At 46.1% G+C, this 20,387-nt stretch overlaps 1 protein-coding gene across 1 annotated transcript in view; it reads left to right on the top strand.

Annotated features, from left to right (window-relative positions):
* The first annotated feature begins 2,803 nt into the window (after positions 1-2,803).
* The window catches only part of CKMT2 (creatine kinase, mitochondrial 2), a 20,127-nt gene continuing 2,543 nt past the window's right edge, over positions 2,804-20,387 (top strand). The window contains exons 1-5 of the mRNA XM_077759835.1: positions 2,804-2,825; positions 16,742-16,913; positions 17,978-18,101; positions 18,736-18,870; positions 20,002-20,127. Of these exons, the coding sequence (XP_077615961.1) occupies positions 16,762-16,913; positions 17,978-18,101; positions 18,736-18,870; positions 20,002-20,127 (537 nt within the window). The 5' untranslated portion in view covers positions 2,804-2,825; positions 16,742-16,761. The remainder of the gene's footprint in view (positions 2,826-16,741; positions 16,914-17,977; positions 18,102-18,735; positions 18,871-20,001; positions 20,128-20,387) is intronic.

Here is a 20,387-nt window from a genome sequence, read left to right as displayed (position 1 = left end):
TACCCTTGGAATTACTGCAATGGCTACATGGAACAGTATATCTAAGAATACTCGGAGTACCTGGATGGCTCAGTCAGTTAAGCATCTGACTCTTGATTTCAGCTCTGGTCATGATATCATGCTTCGTGAGATCAAGCCCCACATCAGGCACTGCACTGACAGCACGGAGCCTGCTTGGGATCTCCTCTCTCTCTCTCTCTCTTCCCCCCTCCCTCCCTGTCTAAAATATATAAATATTAAAAAAATAAAAATACTCTAACTTTTGTCAAGTAGGTGCAGTTGTACTAATATTCGGAGCTGAAGAAAGCACAGTGCAGCTGTTGCACACAAGTGAGAACTGAAGTGAGAATTCATGTTTCTCCTGTTTCACCGGCTTCCTTTTCCAATTCTGAAATGAGCAATCCAGCCGGTGTGGATTCAGGAACACAGGTTCTTCTCATTTTATTGTTTGGTCATCCCACACAGCATTACCCTCACCTGCCACCACAGCCACGCTCCGGCTGGATTCAGGGATGGAAAAGAGAGTGATCTCAGGACATATTTCCTCTAAAGCAAGCGATATGGCATTTGCACGCCTCACTTCAGCTTCTGTCCATATGGCAAGAGTCCCTCACGTGGCCACACTGGCTAGCAGGTGTGGATAGAGCCCCTGAAATTTGAAGGGAGTTGGCGGTGATGAGAAAGGAATAATGGCATATGACAGGGATCATGTTTGAAGGATTTCTGGAAATGTGGGGCTTCTGTCAAGTCACGTGTAGAGAGCTTACCCCCGTCGTAAGCTTGAAGATGACCACATCCACAAAACAAAAGCGTCACCCCCTTTTCTCAGCAATGTGCCCACTTGTCCTCTTCCGACCTTAGTAACTTAGTAAAATTACCCTGTAAAAGCTGAAGGGTTGAGGTAAGGGAGGGGGTGCTGGGAAGTGGGGGCGAGGGGGCACTAAACATCTATTAGTAAGGAATTGGGAAAAGTGAAGAGAGAAGGTTTCTCATCGTAACTACCTTTCTTTAAACTCTGTATTTCCAGAAGCCTCATCATTTTTTGGATCTGGGATCTAGGTTATTTCAGTGCAGTTGGTGCCAGAACTGACTGGAAACAGTATGCCCACAAAAGAGCTAACTTAGGAAGAAATAAGCCTAGACTCTCCCTGCACTGCCCCCCCCCCCTTACTCCTCACCTCAACTCACAGAGCCTAGCCTTCTGAGCAGCTAGTCAGCCCCACAGATCTCCACTCCAGCTCGCCGCCTGTTCCGGCGAGTGGGGTGAGGGTATGGGTGGGAGGTTCCCAGGGGCAGGAGAAGCCCCTGTCCATTATGTCAGAACATGCGAACCGGAAACTCTCTTTAGAAGATCATGCAATCAGTTTGGTTGGTCCCACTCTGCAATTGTTTTAATGAAATAACAGAAGAGCCTAAAAAATATCTGAGTATATCATCTGTAGAAAGATAAGTATCGCTTTGTAAAAATTTCAATTCAGGGGCACTTGGATGGCTCAGTCAGTTAAGCATCTGACTCTTGATTTTGGGTCATGATCTCATGGTTCATGAGTTCAAGCCCTGCATGGGGCACTGCACTGACTGTTGCAGAGCCTGCTTAGGGTTCTTGCTTTCCCTCAAAGTAAATCAATAAACATTAAAAAACAATTTTCAATTCCGTGTAAGCTAGGTCATAATGATAGCAGATATTTTATCTAAGGTATGAGCAATACACAGTAAAGTGCTTGAATCTTATGCGAGCAGCTTGAGGAAGTTTTACACATGTATGCACCCAGTCACCTCCCAAATCAGAAAACTTTCCAGACCCCAGAAGGTCCCCTCATGGGCTCTCCCAGTCTCTACCCCTTGCAAAGGTAAAATATTTATTTTTGCCGGGTTCAGAATGAAAAGAAGTGGAAACGGCAAGGGAGCCATTCCAGGTAGGAGGCTATTTCTAGGCTCCACCCCCTGCTCCGGGTTGGATCCTGATTAAAAAGGGAAAGAAACCCAGCTGGTGATGTGCGCCTGGCGTATAAGCTGGGTACGTGACAATCACCAGAGACCTAGGCAGCTCCCTCTGAAAGGTCAGGGCTGCTGCCAAACTCCTCGTGGGTCACTGCTATTTACAGTCAACCTTTCCGGTTTGGGGCGCAGATCCCAAGGAGGGCTATTTTTAAGCAGGGATGTGGCCTGCAGGGCCTTCTGGGTGATAGATTAAACTGGTACCGATTGAAAATGAAATTGCCTAGCAGTTCACTTCAGATTGTCTGATCTACAAAAGAATCCTGATTGCTGTCCCTGAATCCAGGCCCTAGACAACAAGTTGGAAGACTCTCTGGTCCCTCGCTCAGAGCCTGATTAGCAGCTGAAGAGAGCTTTAGACATCTTCCTCTCAGGCCTCAGCTAGGGGGGCGGAGAGGGGGTCATTCTCCAGAGCTAGCCGGCGCCCCCGAGATGGCGCTGCTGAGGGAAGGTGGAAACAATCCCCCCGAACAGGTGCGGCGGTCTCCCTGCCCGCGCGCGTCCACCGCAAAGCCGGGTGCTGCAGGGCTGGGCGGCCGGTCAGCCAGGCTGCGGGCCCAAGAACCTGGAAGAGCTCTGGGAGAGGCCGCCTCCAGGACCGGACTTGGGGGAGGGCAACGTTTGAGAAAGGGCAGGCGCTACAGAGAGCCCAGTGGGGAGAGTCNGGGGGGGGGGGGGGGGGGCGCGGGGGAGGAGAGACCGGATTGGCCGACGTGTGCCCCAGCCCCGCCCAGCCCGGGAGCCTTTTCAAGGCCAAAGCCCGCCAGCTTCCGGTATATTTCTCAGCTGTTTGCGGGCAGCGGGACGCGGGAGACTCCGGCTCCAAGGTCAGTGAGCCCCCCCGAAGCCAGGCTTCGCTCTTGCAAAGCGGGGGCATTGCAACAGCCGGTGTGAGGGGCCTTGTGTCCAGTGGGCCGAGGGCTGAGGGCGGGGACCCCGTAGTCCAGCGATAACAGTTCTCACCAGCGCTGCTCCCGCCGGGTGAGGAATTCGTGTGACTGCCTGGCTTCTTTAGAAGCCGTCGGAGTGGGGACCCTAGCTGCAGCCTCCCCCTTTCCCTGCACACAGGCGCAGGTGACCGCTCTCAGAACAGCTCTGTAGCGAGGTGTTGGTGTCTGCACATCGTCTGTCTCCTTGTTTTCGACAGCAAATCAGGAATTTTTCTTGATGGGAAATCTAAATGTCTCTGAATTTGGGACCTCAGCCTTCAACTAATCCATTGGTTTCTGGGAATGGTTTTCAACCTCAGCGGCATCAAAAACAGGTGCAAATCAGTGACTGGGGATAAGTGAGTGGAAAATGAACATTTTGAGGCCCTCCCAAGGAGCTAATTGCTAATTAACCCAACAGCTGGACCCAATTTAAACTGGTTAATACTATTGCTAAAGGTTCATTTTTGAAATCGCTAATCCATTAATAACAAGCCAAGTAACTGTTTTGCCCCCAGTGGAAGTAAAAGTGCTGCACAATTGGCCTAAATGTGTTTCATCTCTGGCAAAATGTGATTGATCTTATTTGCTCGGTTGGCTCACAGAGGATTACTGTCAAGTCTGTTTTTGTCCCTTGAGTGGATGACATCTCTGCTTCTAAATGCTCTGGTGGGTTTGGAGAGTGACGTTCCAGAACAAACCCAAATCCTTCAGCTCTCCTCAGTGCTGTCCTTCAGACCTTCCTTCAAGCGTTACCCTGGCTCTGCGACCCCACACAGGATCAGCTAGAATCATGTGAGGTGGCATTTAGTGCCCTTGTGACTAGGCTATGCTAGTTCAGCGGCTGTGCTGTTTCCAGAAGTGCCACTTGCCCTGTCTGCGACTCACACACTTTGTCTGTTTCCGAACCCTTGTCCTTGGTCTCTTTCCTCAAGGAGAAGAACAGAACCAGCATCAGAACTTTGCATGGGGGCTTCCTGGTCAAGCAGGCTCTTGGAGAGTAGATGGGTGTTCATTTCATAGCTGTGTGGGCAGTCCACTTCCTCCTCCGCATTTGTAGGTGCTTTTTCCCCAAAACCTCAGCCTTTATAGTTGAGCCTTCTGTGGGTTAAGGCTCCATTTCAGCAATGAGCACAAGTGCCATCTACACCAATGGACTCTGCCAGTTTCATGATCAAATCCTATCCTTAGAGATTAGGCCAGAGGCCATCTCAGTTCTGCTGACCTGGGAGGTTCAGAATATTGTGGGTTACAAGGTGGGATGAGAGATGGGGAGTCCTGGGTATTCAGAGGCGGGAGGAGGGTTGGTTCTGAGACAGACTATATCCCTGGGCCTCCATCTCTGCCACAGCTTAGAGGAGCCATTTGTCTTCTTGGGGTCCCACTGGGCCAGGACTCCTGCAGGGAGCCAGTCCTGAAGGTGACTCTTGGAGGCCATACCCACCCCCTTGCCTGGGCAGGGAAGGAGGCACCCACTCCTTTACAGAATTTCAAAGGACCAGATGGTTCCTAACTTAGAATTTTCTTGAAAACTGTTTACTTGTGAGAGGCATGACTGGTAATAATTCTATGTCTTCATTAAGACATTAAGCTACAGAAGGCCTCTGGTTTACAGGAAACGACTGTAAATATCTCCTGCTTATGACTTGCTACTTGCTGAATAGGACACATGTGACCAAAGGTGCCATGAAGGTGACAGTATAATCAGTGGGGATGAAATACCTTGACCCCTGTGCTCTCTGGGAGAATTGGGAGGGGACAGCCATTTTCTGCTGGCCTAGTAGACCGGCATCATGGGAATTTGTTCAGAGTATTTTTGGAGCTGGTCCAGCCCCAAGGGTGTGCTCTGTTTCGGGGTGTCTCTCTGAAACGACAGGTGACACGTGGTCCTCTCCTTGGCCTTCCACTGCCCTCCAGCCCCAAGGAGTCAAACACATGGACACCATGTACAGCTGGGTCAGAAATAACTCTGAGTCAGCAGAAAGGCACCTGTGGCATTTCTATCGAAGGTATTCAGGGCCGCCACGAATCTCAGACTTGAGGCAGGGACAGAACCCAAGGCTTCCACATTCCCGGATGTGACAGAACAGGACAAAACTCTTGGGCCAGGCCCCAGACTCCAAGTCTAGCCTAGGATGGAGAGCCATACCACTCTTGTGCACTCTGAGCAAAGGACTTAATATGGTGGTTCTTATTTTTTAATGGAGAGGGCAAGTAGCAACACTGTATTACTCCCTTTTGCTGTGATCTTGCACCCCACAGAGAAACCTCCCTGGCTTGAACCCCCAGAATTCCGCCAGTTTTTAGCCGTGATCCCGTAAACAACGCTTCTCAAGTTTGGAGTCCTAGAGGTGTTCCAAGTGAGGGAAATAAGCCGACAGCTTCTATGGGGTGAGGGCCAGAGATGGCCTCCCTCCTCTCCTCTGCAATCCCTACTTCAGTATAAGGCAGGAGAGAGGGAAGGAGAGAGATGACCAGCCCCACCTCCTTAGAAAAAAAGCAGGCCAGCTCAGTGAACCATGCCTGGCTGGCAGGCACGCTGGGCACCTGGTGTGTGAGTGGAGGGGACAGAGGAACGCTGACATCTGTGAAGACAAGGAAGGAGAATGGCTTGTCATATTCTGGGACTCTGGGAGGTCACGTGCTTTGAGGTGATGTTCCTGTACTTAGGAGCTGTCGTGATAACTGCATTTCTGCAGTCTTGGGGGGTTCTGAATGGAGGGGTCTGTGGTGCTCCTGGGTCCTAAATCACAGGCGGTTTCCTCCGATTACTGCTCAGTGCATAGCTGCCTGTGAGGTGCTGTGGTCTGCAAGGAGCCCAAATCCAGAGCCAAAGACACACCTGGCTTCAAATCCCAACTCGATCAACATGCCCTGAGACCTGGAGCAGGTCACCTAACCTCTCGAGCCCTTGTTTTCCCCATCTACAAAATAATGCTTACTTGGTGGGATTGTTGCAAAGACTAAATACAATTTGTAGGACGCATGCATGGTGGTGGCTCACGGTAAGAGCTCAATTAATGGTGTGTGTGTGTGTGTGTGTGTGTGTGTGTGTTTAAAGACCATCACGTTTGACTGAGCAGCAGCGATGGCGGCAAGGACATCCCAGGTGGAAGGGCAGAGCGAAGGGTTGGAGGTGGGTGAAGCTTCTGCAGTGAAGGTGGTAGGTAGATGAGGGGTTGTTAGCTGTCAGGGGTAAGATCCCCTGAAAACAGGGGTCTGGAGAAGAACTTAATAGCCCAACTAGTTAAATCCATTTAGTGAACTCAGATGTTGGTTTTCAGAACATGATCAGTAGATTTGAAAGTACATACTGGGCTCCTTCTAGAATGTAGTCTTGTTCTAAGATTTCAAATAAAACAAAGGAAACATTTTAAGTGGTAAAAAAAATTAAATGCTAAAATTAACAAATATTCAGAGCAGAGGCAGACCAGTGCCAGCTGAGATAATCAGTGGTAACCCTCCCATAACCTTAGGGTCATTAGGGAAAAGGGACACCAATATATTCAATGCTTACTGCAGCCTGTTGCTTAATCCTTACAACATTTGGGGAGAGGTCTCACTGAGCCCATTTTAGGGTGGAGTTGCTAAGACTCAGGCTCCCAGACCCAGTGGGGCTTGGGAATCACCTGGGAATCCCTGTTGACACGTACATGTGTTGGCTCTATTCTTGCAGAAACTCATTCAAAAGATAGAGTCTAGAAATGGGGATTTTGAACACACTTCATAGCTGATAAACATTTTAGCTTGTTACGTTCTTTAATCAAAAAGTTATATATGCTGCGTTTACAAGTGACACAATACAGAGTTCTGTTAAGAAAACATTAATCATCCACTTCTTCCAAGTCTCTTGCTCTGAAGTGATTCTTTTAGCGGTTTGAATCATTAGTTTGAATAACCTTCAATACTGTATGTTCACACAAATATATGCAAATGCATATATTTCTACCTTTTTATAAAACTGGAACCACTTCTAGTCATTATTATGCAAGTAATTTTTCCCATTAACCTAAAAATATGGCATAGATGTTTATCCAGGTTGAGTGGAGGCAGTTTTCACTAATTCTTGAATAGCTGTGGAATATTCCACTGTTTGAACGTGCCACACTTACTATGAGGGGTAGAACGTGCAACTCTTGATCTTGAGGTTGTACTTTCAAGCCCCATGTTGAGTGTAGAGCTTACTTAAAAGAAAGAAAGGAAGGAGAGAAAAGAAAGACCTTCCTTCCAGAATACCTCACAGGTATGTCCTGTTCAACCTGATCTTCCTGTCCTTGCTTGTCCCCCAAAGCTGCTCACCAGCCAAGATTCCGAGTCAAGTGAAATTCTCAATCAGAAGAAGTTCTCAGTCTACATCTGAGGCATCACTAAAGCACCCTGGGCTCCCCCACTAAGTATCTTGGGAATTCTTCCATCTATCTCTGTGAAACCTTCCACCGTGGCTGAAGCCTAGAGAATCCCCTGCCCAGTTTATTCCAGGGCAACAGGACCATGTTTCCCTGCCTCTAGACCCCTTTCCCTTCACCAATTTAGCAACATGAGCCACAAGAACTTTTTTTTTTAGTTTATTTATTTATTTTGAGAGAGAGCACAAGCAGAAGAGGTGCAGAGAGAGGGAGAATACCAAGCTGACTCTGCGCTGTCAGCGCAGGGCCTGATGCAGGACTCGAACCTATGAACCGCAAGATCACGACCTGAGCCAAAATCAAGAGTCAAAAGCTCAACCAACTGAGCCACCCAGACGCCCTGAGCCAGAAGAACTTCTAATGTCTTTCTGTCACTATTTGTTCTAGGGGTTCACTGAATCCTCACAAAACCTCTATGAGTAGGGCTTATGATTAGCCCCATTGTACAGGTGAGGAAACTGAACAACACTTCTCAAACAATCTGTAGCAAATCTATGATTAATTTCCAATCCATAGAACACCAATACATTTGTAGAACACAGTAAGGCACAATTACTGGAAAAATAAAGACCCACAGAATACCAGCTTAAATTTTCTTCAGTAAAATTTCTCTTATCAATCTGCCATAAGCATTCTAAATGCTTACTCTCAGTTTCTACACTTCTTTCGTCATGAAATGGTTTAACAGTCCACAGACCACACCTTGACAGCATTAGCCTGGAGCCAGCCTCCTATAAATCTAGTACAGTTGTTCCTCTGCTAAAAGCCTGTTGTTCGTCGACCACCTCAGAATCAAGTGCCAGGTTTCACGGTGATGTTCTCTTTGTTCCGGCTTCTACAACTCTCTCAGCCATCACTACCTCGGCCTTTGACCTCCCTGGATGTGCACTGCCCCTCATGGCTCCCTGCCTCTGCATGTTCCCCTCTATCTGCCATGTCCTCCTGGCAAAGTGACATCCCCAGAGTTTTTCACCTTTTCCAGAAAAATCTCCCTGCTCCTCCAACAGACTTGGGTCTTCTCCCCTAGTAATTCTCTTTGCTGATGTTTTGATTATAATGATCTGTTTGTACAATGATCTCTCTCACTCTCTCTGTCTCTCAGTCTCTCTCTGTCTCTCAGTCTCTCTCTATCTCTCTCTGTCTCTCAATCTCTCTCTCTCTCTCCCTCCCTTCCTCCCCCTACCAGACCATGAGCTTCTGGAGGGCAGCCTCAGTATCTGACACAGGGATTGATTCTTGAATGTTGTTCAATGGATAGACACACAGCCAGGGAGATAAATGGATGGATGCATACATGAGAGTCAGGGCTAGCTCTCAGGCTGCAATATGACCTTCTCCACTACATTCACACTTTGCATGGTCCACTCACTGAGGAGTTGACCTTGGCCTCATTCAGATCTGTCCCTGGAAACTATGGGTGTTTTGGAGTATAGAGTCACAGTTGTCCACAAATCAGGGGTTTTGCTTGAACCTTTGGTGGATAGAGTCACCAAAAATCCTAGGCAGATTCAGTCCCAGTTTAATTCAGCTCTCGAAATTTCAGGGCAATTATTTCCCATAGAGTCCCTCCATAGCCAAAGTTAGGTTAGTGATAGTGGCCCAGGCTGCTGGGTCCTCATCCTGATGATGGTTCTGGACCCAGATGTAGAACAGGGGTACAGTTAGCTTGATTCCTCTCTCCCTTTCTGCAGCTTTCAGTGGTAGATTAAGTCTCATGTGGACGGAGGGCAGTGGCTGTTCTCCCACCTGGAAGATGCCTGGAAAGCAACTGGCCAGAAAGAGGCAATGCATGCAGGCACCCACAGCTGTGTTTATGCACATTGGTGTGCAGTGTTAGTCATTGTTTCTGCTCTAACCCTTTGTGGTTTGTGACCTAGTACCAGTCACAGGGCGGGCGAGGGCAAGTAATGCAGTGTAGCTGAATGGTGTGGTCCCAAATGTCTCCCAGGTGCTCCCAAGGGACTCTGGCTGCCCTGGTAGAACACCTATCCCATGACTTGTAGCGGCCCCAGGAATGGTGCTGCTCAAGAGCATGGACTGTGAGAACAAACAAACTGCTGGCCTTGAATCCCAGGGGCAAGTTATGTTGCCTTTCTTTACCCCTATTTGGCCATTTGTAAAATGGGAATAATAAGAGTATCAACTGGGATGCCTGGGTGGCTCAGATGGTTGAGCATCTGACTTCAGATTAGGTCATGATCTTGAGGTTCATGAGTTTGAGCCCATGCCATCAGCATGGAGCCTGCTTGGGATTCTCTGTCTCTCTCTTTCTCCCTCTCTTCTTCTCTCTCTGTCCCCCCCCGCCAAATAAATAAATAAAAAAATAAGAGCATCAACCTCATGAGTGTGTTGTGCAGATTAAATGGGCTCATAGGCATATAGCTCAGCACATAATGAGTGCTACACAGGAGTTTTCCCCTCAGACTCTGAGTTCGGTAAAAGCTGTCCCATAATAAATATTTACCAAATAAAATAAATAAAAAGGTACCTATCTTTACCACGTCATCATCCTGTCTTCCCCTTCCCTTCATTACTGTTCACTGTGACTTCTCTACGCCTGAAGCATGCCAATGTCCTTCAGAGTGACTTTGACCCACACCACCTGACTACTTCTGTCCACTGTCAAGGTCTTCCTGGAGGGTGGAAGAGGCGCTGAATGTAAACCCCCTGGTTCTGCTTCCCCTCAGGGGTGCCCAGAACGATGCCTGTGTGCTGGTTGGCAGTTTAGCCCCAAGTCCCACCTATGGAAACTTGACTGAGAGAACCATTTGGTTTCCCTAGGAAGCCATGAGGGACCAACACAGCTGGAACCGGCTGGCAGCTGCATTCCTGGGGAAACCAGGAGTTGGCTCCATTCAAACAGACTGTAATATTGTTGATTATTAAACTTTGTAAGTAAAAACGATCTTCATTTAAATGAGTACCTACTCAAACTGTATACGTGCTTTTCCTTCATCTGTGTGACCTTGGACTGTTTGTTAACCTCTGTTTTTGAGTTCCATCATCTGTGACCTGGGGCAGGATACTTGCTCCTTAGGGTCACTGTGGAGAAAATACTTGGTCCTTGGATGTACTTCCTAACTTTGATTTCCCCCCTTACTAATATACAGAAAACTTTTTAATAATCACAATTATGTGACAGTGAAATGAGTTGCTCTGGGAAGTGGTGAGATGCCCTGCTCTGCTGGTGTTGAAGGAGGGCTGAGCGGAAGGGGGTGCCTGCACTCAGGCTGGCGGCTGAAGTCCCTTTGACACTGAGTCACTGTGTTCATTCTTTTAGTTAGCATTTATGGCAAACCTTCACGCACAGGCCAGTGGGCTTGAGAACCAAGAAAAATTGTGACCTTGTCCTGTGATCATTGGGTCTTGTCTCTGTGAAGCATGGGATCGGGTCCGAGCGATGTCCACCCTCGGCCGGAGCCTTGCTGACCTCCGTGGGTATTGCCCCACATGTGGGAAGGGGAGAAAACAAAATGACTGCTTCCTAGTGAAAAAAGGAAAGAGCCCCTCTTTTTTTCTTAGAGCATTGTCTTTAGAAAATTTGTAAGTTCTTTCTCTGTCCCTTTGAGATCTATATAAATCTTACTAAAAGTAGACAAGGCTCCTGCCAGTTTTACAACCTAGAAATGCTTTTCTCAAGGGCCTGGGAGCCATCTCTTTGAAATGTATACTTCAAGGAAGATGGGCCCCTTCCTCCCAGTCTCAGGGGGATGGTAGTGGTTTAACTTAGATGTCAGGCTTCAAGTTGTAAACCTACCTGCTGTCATAGCAACAAGAGAAGCTTATTTTTTCTCTTGATGAAGGCAATCAGCTAACACAAATGGCCACCCATTTCAGATGAATTTAGAATGAGCTCTGTGTGACAATTGGTGTTGTTCTGTCCTCTTCCTTGAGTTTGCTCGAGAGCATGTATGCAATGGGCCCTATCCGCGTGGTTCAATGAAAGGGTGAGATTTTGTTCCGTTTTTGCAATGTCTTTAGTGGATTGCTTGTGATGTGTGTTACCGCCTGGCTTAGTGCAGAGTCGGCAGTAAAATTATTTTCTTTCTTGCCTGTAATTTGTGGAGAGGCATTTCTGGATGACAGATCTGAGTTAAATTTCCCCAACACCCCGCACTGGCTCCTCATCTGCCATCTCCTTCCCCACCTACCTGCTCAGTCAGAGGATTCCGGGTGGGAGGAGGAACATGCACGTTAGGCTTCCTCCTCTGCTGGGAGGCTTCGCCTGGTATCTGTGGGACAGCCTCTACTGAGCTCCCTCGGAAACAGCTGAGGTCAGGCTCAGTGCACTCCCAGGGCTCAGTCTGTTATGGCAGAGAGATCAGAGGCCTGTCCTGGGCTGCTGTCCTCATGGGCAGCTTGTAGAGACCAGGAACCTGGGCAGGGAAGTCAGCCTAGTGATCTCACTTGTTTCCTTTTATGATAGGATTTCAAAAGCAATGGCTGAAATGGATGTGTTTCATGTAAGTAGACTTTTCTTTTTTTTTCTTTAAGTTTTGACCCAGGAAGCTAGCTTACACAATTGATTCTGAGTTAGCTTGGATACCAGGCCTGGGGCTTCATAGCAAATTAAAATTGAGAAGTACTTGGGAGCAAAGCAGCCAGGCAAGAGGGGTAAGGTAATTATAGCCCAAGGTAAAGGGTCCATTCCCTTAGAACTACATGCACTGTCTGAAAGGACATCAGCAGGAAGCTGGTAAGATTTCCTCCTCCTGGAAATCAGGCAAGCAGTGCTCACAAATAATTAAGTCAGAGAAGAAATGTTTATTGAGCAGCTATTATGTGCAAGGATCTGTGACAGATAGGTTCCCATCCTTGAAGAGTTTAGCCATCAGCTGGGAAGACAATGCAAACATAATAAGCAGTTACTTAACATGCCAGGAGATCTATGACAGTTGAGTTCAGTAACAGGTGTCAAAAAACGTGTAGCGTACATGCAAATAAATGAGCAACCCACAAGGGCTTCGGAAATTGAGAGGGAAAGCAGTCACCTTGGGCTAGAGGGGCACAGAGAAGTTTTGTGCAGACTGATGCACCAGATTATGGTTCAGTCAGGAGAAAGATGGACAGTCAAGTCCAAACTGGAGGGGCAGTAAGAAGCAATACTTTAACCAAACAGTAATGGTTTTACAAAAACCTTGTAGTTTATCCCATTATCACAAAGCCACATATAAGTAGCCTGATATTTTGAAATACATCTATCATATATATGTATATATTAGAATATTAGCTATGTGGTGTTTATATATGTGTGTCTATGTTATATATTATATATAAAATAGAGATTGGTACTGAGATCTAGAGCTCTCAACCTGAAAGTCAGGCTGGGGCACTGTGTACAGGGCATTTGAGGCACAATGACAGTCCCTGACCGTATGTGTACATGGGCTATGTGAGATTTTGCAAAATTCCTCACGAGTTTATTTAGTTGACATTGCTTCTTTCCCCCCAAATAAGTCAGAATTCCTCTCCCAGGGAACACTGGCCCCTGAGTATCATAAAGCTGAGGGAAGGCGGCTTCTAAACTTGTGCCGCCTGTGTTCCTGTGCCGTCTGCTCAGCTCTCTGGCCTCACGTCCCCCACTGTGGCCACTTAGACGACACCCGCATTCTCAGGTGGATCCTGCCAGCCTCAGAGTGGCTTCTTACTCCAGCAAGAAACATAGAATTCATGTATTAAATAATGCTACCGAGAGCCTACCAAGTGCCAGGTGCTGTGCTAGGCAACGGTGACGCAACAGTGCACAAAGGAACCCAGTTACTTCCTTGGGAGGTTTATTATGTATTAGGGGGAGATGGTCAATAAAAAAGAAAACATAAAATAATCATAGGCGGGGATGAGTGCCAAGAAGGAAACAGAGAGGGTATTATTCAGAGAAGCTGGGAATGATGCCTAATTTCAGGCAAGCTTTTAGGCAAAAAGAAGAGCAAAAGCCAAAGCCTTAAAGTGGATCCCTCTCCCCGTCGTGAGGGTGTCTGCACGCGGAGGCCTTTGTCCCTGGAGAAGCACCACCGCAGCTCTGGCCCCTCATCTCCTCTCTCCAGCCATCTCTTCACAGAGCAGTTCAGTATGTTACACTAATGCTTGGGGCATGGAGAGAAGCAAAAACATTAAAAAGCTTTGCAAGGAAGCCTCGGATTTCTTTGTGCCTCAAACTTTTGTCCTGATGGTTTCGCAAGATACACTGACTTATAAACCACCGTGTTTGGAAACTAGGAAAAGCCAAATGGTGACCACTTTGGTGGACATGGATTATCTCTTACATACTTTTTTCCAGTTTATTTATGTCACGTGTTACCTACCATCTTGCTCTCTGTGTAAATAACAAATCCAGCCCCTTGTAAGCAGAGGCTTCAGCTGCAGGTAGTGATTGAGTAATATTTGAGACCTTCTGGGTAAGGCAATGCAATGTTCTGCCTGTGTAGCTTTCTTTAAAATATTTTTTTCCATGTTTATTTTTGAGAAACAGAGACAGAGCATGAACGGGGGAGGGGCAGAGAGACAAAGAGAGACACAATTTGAAGCAGACACCAGGCTCTGAGCTGTCAGCAGAGAGCCTGATGTGGGGCTCAAACTCACGAGCTCTGAGATCATGATCTGAGCTGAAATCAAGAGTCTGATGCTTAACCGACTGAGCCACCCAGGCGTCCTGAGGAAAAATGGTTTTAATGTAAGCCTGGCTCTGTGTGCTTGGGGAGCAGCTGTACTCAGGGTCCCCAGGCTGTTCAATGAGACCCTTGGCTCAATCTCACTTCCAAGTGTATCTATTGGGACCCCAAATCCTGAAATTCAATGTTTCTGTGTGCCTTGAAGAGAGAGCAACAGAGTCAAGGACATACGAATCTTCACTTCACCAAAACTTTGTCAGTTCTCTATGAGGAATCACAGCAAAAGCATTGAAGGCTTTGAGCTCCAGGATTGCTTTGCTTGCTGCACCCAAAGCCTCTGCAGGATTACTGGCAGGAATCCTATACCCTTGCTCAGACAAGAGTACAACATTGGAACTCTTGGGTGAAAATTAGCGTGATTTCCAAAAACAAAATCTAGATAGGATGATATTTCAGACATTAATATTTGGAGTCAGACACCCTCCTACACCTCATCCTCACAGGAAGGCCTTTGAAGACCACTTGTTGTCATTTGGCTCCACACAGACCCCATTCCCTCGCCTTCCTCCTGACTTGTCCTTTCAGGGTGCCTGGGTGGCTCGGTCGTTTGAGTGTCTGACTTCAGTTCAGGTCATCATCTCTTGGTTTATGGGTTCAAGCCCCACGTCAGGCTCTTCGCTGCCCGCACAGAGCTTGCTTTGGATCTTCTGTCCCCTCTTTCTCTGCCCGTCCCATGCTCGTGCTCTGTCTCTCTCAAAAATAAACATTAAAAAAAAAAGATGTATCTTCTCAAACAGACTCTGATGTCAATACATATCTGTGTACAAGCAAATTAAGGAAAGAAAAATAAAGACATTTAAGTCAACCTCAGAAACAAATGCATTTCTTTGTTCGTCTGAACTGTCCTAGCTTATTGTTTGGCCCGCTTATTGTTTGGCCCATATATTGTCTGAAAAGAATTTGAACAAAGCTTCTTTTGCTTTGATGAGTTCTCTGATAAATCTCAGAGATGACAGTATTGCCCTTTTGGTTAAGAAGGAGGCTGGAGGGTATGGATGCAGGTGAAACACACCTGAAAGATGGAGGTCATAGTTGACTGCCCCACATGAGGGCCAGGAAAGCATCAGTGCAGTTCTTTGAGAAGCCCTCACCTTACCAACAGTAATAGCCCAAGTTGTGTGATGAGATTAATGTGGGGCCATTACAAGTTCCTAGTACATCTTTAAGAAATGAGCCATTTCTCTTGCTTATTGATTACTGAAGTAATTTCTATGGTCTTTAAGACATAGGGAATTCTTTTTAGACATTAGCACAGAGGAAAGGCTCTCTGCCTTCCTGGGCTAATGTTCAAAAACAATGTCCTAAACTTTTTTCAAAGACTATGGTGCTTTTGGCTGGAACAGTCAAGTTTCCCTATAGTATTGCTTAAAATGATGTTAGAGACTTCTAGGTGGAGACCCTGGAAGCATAAAAAGGTCAGGCTGATCCTAGTTCCCAAAATGCAATCAAGGAGGAAAGTGGATCTCCAAAAGCTGTTCTTTCAATTGCGTATAAGGCATGCCAAACTCACCTTATTAAAAGACTGTCTTCCACTGGGTGGTGCAGGATTTCAGCCACAGCCATGACTCTGCACCATCCAACCCAGCTAAGCTTAGAGGATCTTGAAACAGTGTCTCTGGAACCTTCTAAATATTAGGGAAAAAAATTCACACTCCATGTATTTGGACATCACAGATCAGTATAATGAGAGAGTACTTAGAGTGACCTGCTCTATTGCTCTCTACTGAACAACCCACATTAAATAGCTCCCTGCTGGGTGATGATGGGTTTACTGGTCATTCTGAACTCTGGGCAACAGCAGACACAGCAGGGTAACTATTTGAGCATGCACTTCTCTTGATTTTTATTCTGTGTTGATATCATATAATTATTTGTTTAGATGTATATATGTTTTCTCCATTATATCTGCATCTCAGGCTGTCCTTCTAATGTCTGTTTTTCTACTTCCTAAAGTATATATTTTAGTGGTTCCTTTGTTATCGATCTACTTGTTATTTTCATTCTCATTTTTGAAAAGGTTTGATTCTGTTGACTCCTAATTGCTCTTTGTGTGCTTGGTGATGTTTGAGAGCTTGTTGCTTGATCTTCATCTATCATTAGGAACCTAGTGCCTATGCCGAGTATACTTTCCTGGTTATGCTTCCGCTGGAAGCCAGGGATTGGGGGGGTCTGCTGGCCTTGGACCACTTTAGCTCCTCTCAAGGGCCCTAGTTCACTAGGGGAGTCACAGACGGAGCTCTCCACCTCACTGCTGGGGTCCTGATGCTAGTGCTCAGATGGACATCCATCCTCAAGATGACCCAAACCTCTTGGCTCATTACTGGGAGCTCTGACACCATCTCATTTAGTGTGAGTGGGGTAGGAAGGTAGATCTCAGAGACCGCTTCCCAGCCCAGGAACCTGTCCTACGCAGACTCTCCTCATTGTGCAGTGGCGGGGTCTGAAGGAGCACCTGGTGTGGCAAATAGCCTGAAGCAGAAGCCCTCTATTATTTATTTTTTCTATATTATTACTGGAGAAAATGGCATGGACTTGAGGCAGTTTGACATCCACACTGTCTAAAACTACCTGGATTTCCCCCAAGCAGTGCGGACGGGTGTGGGCGAGAAACGAAGAAAGAGAAACAGACTAAACCAACAGAGAAGCAACGGCTCCTGAAGTTCTTTCTCTTGCCTGGTGACCTGTACCGTGGTTAGGGTCCACCCCGTGAGGCTGTCTAATCCCGTGTCTCTGCTTCCAGACACTCATCCAAGAGGAAGGATGGCCAGTGTCTTCTCTAAGCTGCTAACTGGCCGCAATGCTTCTCTGTTACTTGCGACCATGGGCACCGGTGCCCTGACCACCGGCTACCTGCTCAACCGGCAGAATGTGTGTGCTGAGGCCCGGGGGCAGCACAGGCTGTTCCCACCAAGGTAAGTCCTATTGGTTTCAAAATAGCTCCAAGTGTCACCCAGAAATATGCTTTCTCCTGCCAGAAACTGTCAGCAAGGGTCCCTCTTTTTGCTTTCAAGAATGACTAAGTCACACTAACAATTTTGAGACTCCCTAAGCATGGTGACCTGTGGTGAGTTCAAGGAAGTACAGTATCATCTTTCCTGCCCAGAACTTGTGGTCTAGTTCGATAGCACTAATTAACCTTTACTGAGCATTTTTATGTGTTAAACACTGTATATGGAATGTTTATTCATCTTCGCATCCCTTTGTAATATAATGGAGGCTTAGAAAAATTAAGCAGTGCCCGAGTTCACATCACTAGTGTGGCCAAACGCAAGTCTTGATTCTAGGTCTGTCACTCGCTGCTGTCCCACCTTCTGGAAAATGAGGCCATAGTACTGCTGTGAAGCATCAGCGTTAAAGGACACTACAGATGGAAAGTGCAGGAGTGGCATGAAGATGGACATGTTTTCTTAGCTCTTGGAACCTTGCCATGAATGAGACCACACACACGGCATAGAGCTGGAGTGCAATACTGACTTGAAAAGATTCTGTACAGGCGGGAGGAGAGAGACCAGGAAGATCGGATGTTTTCCTCAGAGACATTCACTGGCTCTTGTGGGAATCAGAGTCTCTGAGGGAAATCTCATTACCCACCGTGTACCTCAGGAATTTCTGAAGATTAGTTGTGTTTGAGCCTGTGATAGTCCTGAATCCCNTTAAGCAGCACAAGATTTTGGTTGAACTCATTGGGCGAATACCCTTGTTAGTGTCAAAACCAAATGTTATCCATAGTTGAATTATTGTCATCCATTATAATCTTGTTGGGCAAAAATGTATCTGTATGGGTTAGAGCTGGCCTTATTCTTCATTATGTCAGGATAACATTTTATACTACTTGTTCAGGCACAATGGAAGAATTAGGGGCTTCTAGGAAATGAGAAAGTTGAAATGCAACAATCAAGCTACAGCGGTAAAGGGATTTTTCATGTGTTGAAACAAAGGTAGTTAATGTGCAACACCATATTTCTCTCTTCATTAGGCATAATTATGACAAGACATTTCTCATCTGGATTAATGAGGAAGACCATACCAGGGTAATCTCTATGGAAAAAGGAGGCAATATGAAAAGAGTATTTGAGCGATTCTGTCGTGGACTAAAAGAAGTAAGATGTTATCAGAGATTTCTGAATATTCATTAAAATAAAATCACATTTTCATTCTTGAAAGAAGACACTATGGTGAATTCCAAGATGGGGCTAATTTTTTCTAGGAATCATGGCACTTATGGGGGGTAGGGCTATCAGCAGTGCTTCAAAAAAATCGGTGACTTTTTTTGTTGTTATTAGTAAGTTCCTACGCTTCCCTCCCCAGTCCAGCATATTTTAGGGAAGTCCATGGATCTTTAATTGTTTGCCAGTTTCTTGAACAGTGTTCTTGGCTATTCTAAGCATAGAGACAGTACTGGATGTCACTATGTTCTTAAGTAACCTGACCACAGCCTTACCTGCTGAGAATTCCTATATTCTCCTATTCTTACAACAAAATAACAGCAACTAACATTTATTCAGTATTTAGTATGTACTGGGTACTGCATTCATTGCTTTACATGGTTCATCTAATTTAATTGGATTGGATCATTTTAATATTCTGACAGTTGTATCATCTTCTATTAAGGAAGTAATACAAATTTACCTAAATTTATTTCACAGCAGACATACAGTACACAAGTCTCTTCCTGGTGTCTGGAATGTACGGAGGAGATGAATGTTTAAGAACTCCATTTGTTCATTGTTGTAGGTCGAACGCCTAATCCAAGAGCGAGGCTGGGAGTTCATGTGGAACGAGCGACTAGGCTACATCCTGACCTGCCCTTCAAACCTCGGCACTGGATTACGGGCTGGTGTCCACGTTAGGATCCCAAAGCTCAGCAAGGTAATGTCACGTAGCCAACAGCCCTGTTGGGTTCCACCAGGATAAACTCAGACGTGACTTCTTGTTGAGGAAGAAATCGTCCCTGACTATTCTTTAACCCTTACTTTCTGCACCTCTAATAGAAAATACCAAGAAAGGGTTAAATTTGCCTCAAAAGACACTTGTATCAGTTAGGACAAAAGGTTAAGTGCTGTAAGAAAGAGATGTGGCTTCAAGAACACAAAGTTTAAGTTTTCCTTCAAGTTACAAGTCAGGATGGGCAGGCAGGCAGCTCCACCCTGCCCCTTCCCGCTCCTTCCATCTCTGTCTCTCTCCTGGTGTAGCGATTCTCACCCTTGAACCTGCAGGCTCAAAGCTAGAGGCCTGTAAAAACAGATAGCTTGGCTCACCTGCAAAATTTGCATTTCTAACAAGTTTCCAGGTGATATAAAGCTGCTGGTCAGGGAATTGTACCTGGGGGCCCATGCTCTGGCCCCTGCGAAGGGGAGAGAGGTTGTGTGTCCATGTAAAGATTTAAAGTCTAGGCCTGGAGGTGCACACATCACTTGTGTTCATTCCACTAGCAAGAACTTAGCTCGTGGTTACTTTCTCTGCTCCATCTGTGTAGGAGTAAGAAAAAGGATTCTGGTAGGCAACTAATTTGTATCATAGCACAAGCAAATCAAGTACTTTAAAACAACTTAAGAAAATGAGCTTCCTACCAAAAACAGAATGAAAATTAATCCACTGTTAAAGAATTATTTGACGTGATTTAACTTCATGATTTTAGTTGTGTCACTAAAAACTATTATACAGATGATTCATCAACTCACCAAAGCTGGCATCCCCATGCCAGAAGTGATAGAGAAGTTAGTAACAGCTCTCCTACCTTTTCTAGCTGTTTGACTTTGGATCAAGTTAATTCCTTTGAGCCTTGGTTTCCTCATGTGTGAAATGAGAATGGAAGCAATACCTACTTCATAGAGTTGTTATAAAGTTTAAAGGTTGTAGCACAGTGGCCTGGCACATTCTAAGTATACGTTTAATCAGTACTGCTACTGTGTCTCTTAATACATCTTCTCTAAACGAATGTGCCAATGATGGTCAATCAGTTTTGCTTCTTATGACACTCAGTTTTGTCCCCTGCCACAGGATCCACGCTTTTCCAAGATCCTGGAAAACCTAAGGCTCCAGAAGCGTGGCACCGGTGGTGTGGACACGGCAGCGGTGGCAGATGTGTATGATATTTCCAACATAGATCGAATTGGTCGATCAGAGGTAACGAACATCTCACTTTCCAAACAGGAGCTAACAATATCAGCCCACGAGAAAAAGGGAATAGAGAAGTAGCCTAAACAGCCTTGCCTTATAAACAAAACTCAAGACCTTCTCTTTCCTCATTGAGACTGGAGTCCTGTTAGCATTTCATTCTGTAGTTTTATTCCTGCATGGGAAGTACCTGCATAAAGGTAAGCACAACACAGGCTCAGAATGTATAGGTGAGTAAAGGAGTTGACGGTGGGACTGGTGTCAGTGCC

Source organism: Crocuta crocuta, unplaced genomic scaffold, assembly GCF_008692635.1.
Source record: "Crocuta crocuta isolate KB4526 unplaced genomic scaffold, BGI_CrCroc_1.0 scaffold162, whole genome shotgun sequence".
Taxonomy (NCBI): domain Eukaryota; kingdom Metazoa; phylum Chordata; class Mammalia; order Carnivora; family Hyaenidae; genus Crocuta; species Crocuta crocuta.
This window is presented reverse-complemented; position numbering and strand designations above follow the sequence as displayed.